This window comes from Rhodamnia argentea, chromosome 4 (assembly GCF_020921035.1).
Source record: "Rhodamnia argentea isolate NSW1041297 chromosome 4, ASM2092103v1, whole genome shotgun sequence".
NCBI classification, from domain to species: domain Eukaryota; kingdom Viridiplantae; phylum Streptophyta; class Magnoliopsida; order Myrtales; family Myrtaceae; genus Rhodamnia; species Rhodamnia argentea.
In genome coordinates this window covers 14,162,374-14,167,543 of record NC_063153.1, presented here as the reverse complement: position 1 = coordinate 14,167,543, position 5,170 = coordinate 14,162,374, and the positions used below count along the sequence as shown (strand labels likewise).

The 5,170-nt window shown below is 40.9% G+C and overlaps 1 protein-coding gene across 2 annotated transcripts; it reads left to right on the top strand.

Moving 5' to 3' along the window:
• The first annotated feature begins 1,888 nt into the window (after nt 1–1,888).
• LOC125312522 (ankyrin repeat-containing protein NPR4-like) lies at nt 1,889–4,142 on the top strand. Of its 2 annotated transcripts, XM_048277815.1 has the most exons (4): nt 1,889–2,045; nt 2,456–2,503; nt 2,959–3,392; nt 3,476–4,142. In XM_048277815.1, the coding sequence occupies exons 3-4, from the start codon at nt 3,300–3,302 to the stop codon at nt 4,070–4,072; spliced, it is 690 nt and encodes a 229-aa protein (XP_048133772.1). In that variant the 5' UTR covers nt 1,889–2,045; nt 2,456–2,503; nt 2,959–3,299; the 3' UTR covers nt 4,073–4,142. The 2 variants fall into 2 exon arrangements, with proteins under 2 accessions (XP_048133772.1, XP_048133773.1); XM_048277816.1 differs by lacking the exon at nt 1,889–2,045 and having other exon boundaries at nt 2,343–2,503.
• The last annotated feature ends 1,028 nt before the right edge of the window (nt 4,143–5,170 follow it).

Sequence of the window (5,170 nt, the reverse complement as noted above, 5' to 3'; positions counted from 1 at the left end):
GTGGCTTCTCCTCTCTCTCATATATCTTTCTTCCCTTTTGTGGGGGGCAAGGCAGTCTCCAGCAATAGGAGCATGTCAACAATATTGATAGACAAAAAAAAATATAAAAGAATTTTCCGGACTCGAATCCGTCTTCGTAGATACGTGTAGCAGCATCGGTTAGGTGCATCGGGTGAGATTTGACTCACGAGATTTGCATCAGGTAAATCTTGTGGAAGACAATCGCAGGTGGGTGGAGCAACAGCGCATGAGACGATCAAATAAAGGTTTGTCACTTTGATCTCACAAATTTCGTGCTTCATAAATCGGGTGTTTCCACGCATTGACTTTATTTAATCAAAAGCATTTTAAATTTATTGGCATACATATTGTTAGAAGATGGAATTTGACGAACGAAGTACAAGCACGAGCGAAATAAATCAATGCAAACCCCGACTCTATACCATGTAAGAAAGTCCAACCATAAAGTTTAAGTCAATAGAAGGAGAGAAACCACGTATATATGCATATAGTATATAAATTTCACAGTCAAGCCATCATGTTGATATATAAATTCAAATATAATCTTTTCATCATTCTTAAAATGCGAATTACTTCTTGAATTATAATCGAGACAGCCCAAATAAAAAATTCTTTTTTTACTTGCAAAGAGTAAAGGAAGGTGAAAAAGGTCTGTTAAGTAAATCACTGCCTCTTCAATGGCATCCGAGTTTCATGGGAACTTTGAGAAAGGGCAATGGTTACACTTAGACCTAAAAAGCAAGAAGTGTGAAAGCCTAAGGATTTTTGGTGTTCAATTTTCGCAGTCCTGCCAAGAGCGAAGGTAATTGAGAACCATCGATCATTGTTTGAAGCCGCATGGAAAGGTGATTGGAAAACTACCGAGAAACTCCTCAATGAAGACATTGCAGCAATGACAGCCAATGTTATGACCATTGAAAGTCAGGGCTTTACTGTGCTCGAAGTTGCGATTATGGGCGAACAAGATCAGTTGGTTGAGAATCTGATCAAGCACTTTCCTAAATATCACAATCCTAGTCGGGCCCTCTACTTTGCTGCTCGAGGGGGAAGAGTAAGGATAGTAAAGGCATTAGCAGACGAAGTTGAATACGATCCTGAAATTATAGATGAGGCCTTGGACCTTGCAGTCAGGTTTTCTCCTACGCAAAAGGAGGTCATCTGGTACCTGGTCAAGCGTACAAAACCATGTGAAACTACCTGGTCCACCCTTGTTCAGTCTGGCCATTTGGGTGGCATTTCACACTTGCTCATCTTATCTCATTATCTTCGTTGTTCACCTGAATTAACTTTTTGGTTTGTGTCCCAAAAGACATACTCTTGTATTTAGCTCGCAAATACCCCGGCACTTTGGGAGACCCGGGAGAAGACCTCGAAGATGTTAGCTTTCTCGAAATTTTCGTGACACTGACTCCTTACTTCCATAGTGGAGCTAAACTCAATTTTTGGGGAAAAGTACACTAGAAGTGCCATAACTTGTGTACGGCGTTCACTTGAGTGCCATAACTTTCAAAACGTTCACTTAAGTGTCATAACTTTCAAAAATCGTTCACTTGAGTGCTACGTCGGAGCAAAATCGTTCACTTAAGTGCTACAATAACTTTTCCGGCATGCCACGTCAACTTTCTGACGTGCCACGTCAGCTTTTCGGTATCTATAGTAACTTTTTCGGCATGCTACAGTAACTTTGCCGGCGTCTACAGTAACTTTTCCGGCTGCCACGTCAACATGGCACTCAAGTGAACGATTTTTAAAAGTTATGGCACTTAAGTGAACGTTTTGAAAGTTATGGCACTTAAGTGAACGCTGTACAAAAGTTATGGCACTTCTAGTGTACTTTTCCCCAATTTTTGGCAAAAAGCTATTTACAATTGTAGGTACATGTGGCGCTTCTTATGTTAGATATGTACAATTCGAGCAACTCTATTCCCGTGGTGTTCACTCTATTTATTACCATTTTTTAGGTATCCCTCTATGGTTGGTCGATACAGTGTTTGACAACTCCAAAGACACGAAGATGGCTCGAGGTATTTTTGTTGATCTGCTTAATGGATGCACTAACAACACGACAAAAAAAAAAATATCATTCATTAAGAACAATGTTAAGGGACAGGGACTACATCTATCGGTACAAATTAATAACTAAACCACCATGTATGTCACAAACCAATCTCTAATATAAAATTTGCAAAGTTGGTTGAGAAGTCTTACTCAATGTCAAAATTGCCAAGAAGAACTGTTGAGAATTGTAGATTTGGATTGCAAGTCATAGAGGCTGATTGATCCAGAGTTGTTTTCTAACATGTTCAAGCATTATTAAATTCAATTACATGTTCTATTTTCATTTAACGTTTGTGATACTATCTTTTAATTTCATCACTACTTCTTGATTTGCTAACATAATTCGTCTCTTCTCTCCGTGGTGTAGCACTACTAGCACTTAATCGGTTCAAGATATCAGTCTGGAATCTTGTCACAAAATCAGGTACACAAAGGTGCTATTTTATATATGGATGAAGCACATGGGTAGAGATCTCTAATTAAAAGTGCATATTGATACTTTCAGTATATCCCTTTGAGATCATTGTTATTAACATACGACTTGATTCTAATTAGTTTAATTCAAGGTTTACGTTATAAGCATCCATTAGGTGAACCCGTAAAAATATTCAATCGAAGGCAGGTTTATCGATCCATTGCTGAATTTATCCATTTCTTAGAAGAAAAAAAATCTTTTTTCTCTTAAGAGATCATGTGTGCTCATCGATGGATCCATCTGCCCTATGATTCATGCATTTTAACTTTTTCAAAGCCCTATCAAGTTTGTTTTCTCGATTAATGACTTAAATCCATCATTTTCCACACACTGTATACGTGAAACCTTTTTAACCTTTTAATTCTTCATCATTAGTAAAATTACCTATCTGATGTTACGTGCAGTACCTGTCATCAAAAGGTGTTGAGAATTGAAGTTGAGGCACCATTGCTTGCTTGAGCTTGCAAAACTAGCTCTTATGGAGATGAAGCGTAATATGGGAACGCCCAAAACGCTCGAATTTCTATCAACTTCAGGCGTTGTCCTTGACGCTGCATCACGCGGAATCTTTGAATTTGTGGACTTATGTCTTAAAAATTTTCCCGAGTTGATGTGAGATGACAATTTCGCAAAAGAACTGATAAAAAAGGTTGTGAAGGGACGGCATGTTGAGTTGTTTAGACTAGTGAGGACACACAACCGCATTCGATATATTGCTGAAGATGTTTTGATCGACCTTGATCTAATGAAGGCTGTAACCGAATGGTCATCAAAATGTGTATCCTCGGATGTTTCTGGAGCAGTTTTTCTTCTGCAGAGGGAACTTCAGTGGTTTCAAGTCAGTTCTCTTTACTCGTTTGCCTCCCTTTTATGCTCTATAATGTCAATTAACATTAATAGGCGTTCTTTATTTTTTTTAAGGTAGTGGATGTTAGTACCTTTCCTTCTCTTAAATGGCTGAAATATCAAGAAGAGAAGAGCACATATTGGGAAGTTTTTGTACAACAACGGCAAGAGTTACTTAAGGACGCAAGGCAATGGATGAAGGATACATCATCCTCTTGTAGCCTCGTTGGAACTCTCATTATTACGATAGCTTTCGCTGCAGCTTTTATGGTACCTGGAGGCAACGACAACAATATGGGGATCCCCATACTTCTGAAGAACAACTCATTCATGGTATTCACAGTTGCAAAATCTCTTGCTCTCTTTTCCTCCGTCGCCGCCACATTGATGTTCTTGGTTGTCCTAACTTCATGCTACGCAATTGAAGATTTCCTCTTCTCACTGCCGAGAGACATGACACTGGGCCTCACTTTTCTATTCCTCTCATTGGCTTTTATGCTGGTGGCATTTAGTTCTGCTCTTATGATCGTCCTGAGCGAACAATGGAGGTGGATTTACATCCCAGTTGCTTTGCTGGCTGCCGTCCCTATCGTAATGTTCTCAATCTTACAGCTTCCTTGTACGTTGAAATGGTCGAATCCACCTACTGGCCTCGCCTCTACCGTCCCCTGAAGCTTTGGAAGTAATCTCTATTATTATTGGACAAGAACATTGGTTATGTTATTACTATTCGTATTTGTTACTGTGTGAAATGTAGCTCATGTATTAAGACTTTTGAAGTGTGAAATCAGCAATCCTTGCGCTATAGTTCATTGTATGCTGCCAAGTGCCCGCCTTGTCTCGATTGTCTTATTTGTATGCTTCATTGCTCGTTATCTTATTAAGGTGAACCCAATTTTTCAGAGTATTGGCAAAATGGGCACTAACATTCGATAGGGTTCACCTCATTGTCTCATCCATCCAACTCTTTGGCCTCGACCTCCGCCATCTTAGCTGCGTCCGCTGTCGATTCCTCCTGCACTTTCGTGATCCTCATGCTCCGCTTCTTGTCCACCACATCACCCCTTCCTAACTGATCACCTAGCAACTGACCAACACAGCCACCTCCATCAGAAACATAGCCATCAAAATCCTGCACTCCAGCCTCACCAGGACTTTAGCCTCTTTCAGGTCTCTCCGTGATCGCAGCAGTCAAAGGCTCGACCTTTTTTTTTTTTTTTTTTTTTTTTGGTGAATAGTGCCAGGACGCGAGCACCGGGCAGGACAGTGAAGCGAGAGGAGGATCAACATACCTGGATGCAATAATCGGCATGTGGAGATGTCTTCGATATTGTGACAAGACGACCAAGTTAGGTATAATGTACGCTAGACCTACCGTGCAAATGAGGTTCCCCGCTGCCATTGGGAATAAGTTCGTAAAGAAGGCAGTGGTCATGTTCCTCCATACAAATACCAATCAGCTTGACAAGATTCCTGTGATGTAGCTGGCTAAAACATCTCGACTTCGGCTAAAAATTCCTGGCCACCCTCTTCAGAACTTTCACAGCTGCATTGGTCCCATCTCCAGGAATGCGGCTATATACACGCCCAGAACTACCTTCGCGGGGTGTTGAGACTTGTAGAAACAATCGGTAGATCTCTCGACGTCACTCACGCTGAGCGTTATAGCGGAACCTGCATGAGTCCGGATGCTACATCCAAATGACAAGAGGCAGAGCTCGGGTTGTTTCCGAGGACCCTGGACCCTGCCGTAAATGTAAGACATCGGCC

Coding starts and splice junctions, on each gene's coding strand:
- LOC125312522 (XM_048277815.1), top strand. CDS start 3,300: ATGAAGGCTGTAACCGAATGGTCATCAAAATGTGTATCCTCGGATGTT. Junction 3,393..3,475: donor GGGAACTTCAGTGGTTTCAA/GTCAGTTCTCTT, acceptor ATTTTTTTTAAG/GTAGTGGATGTTAGTACCTT.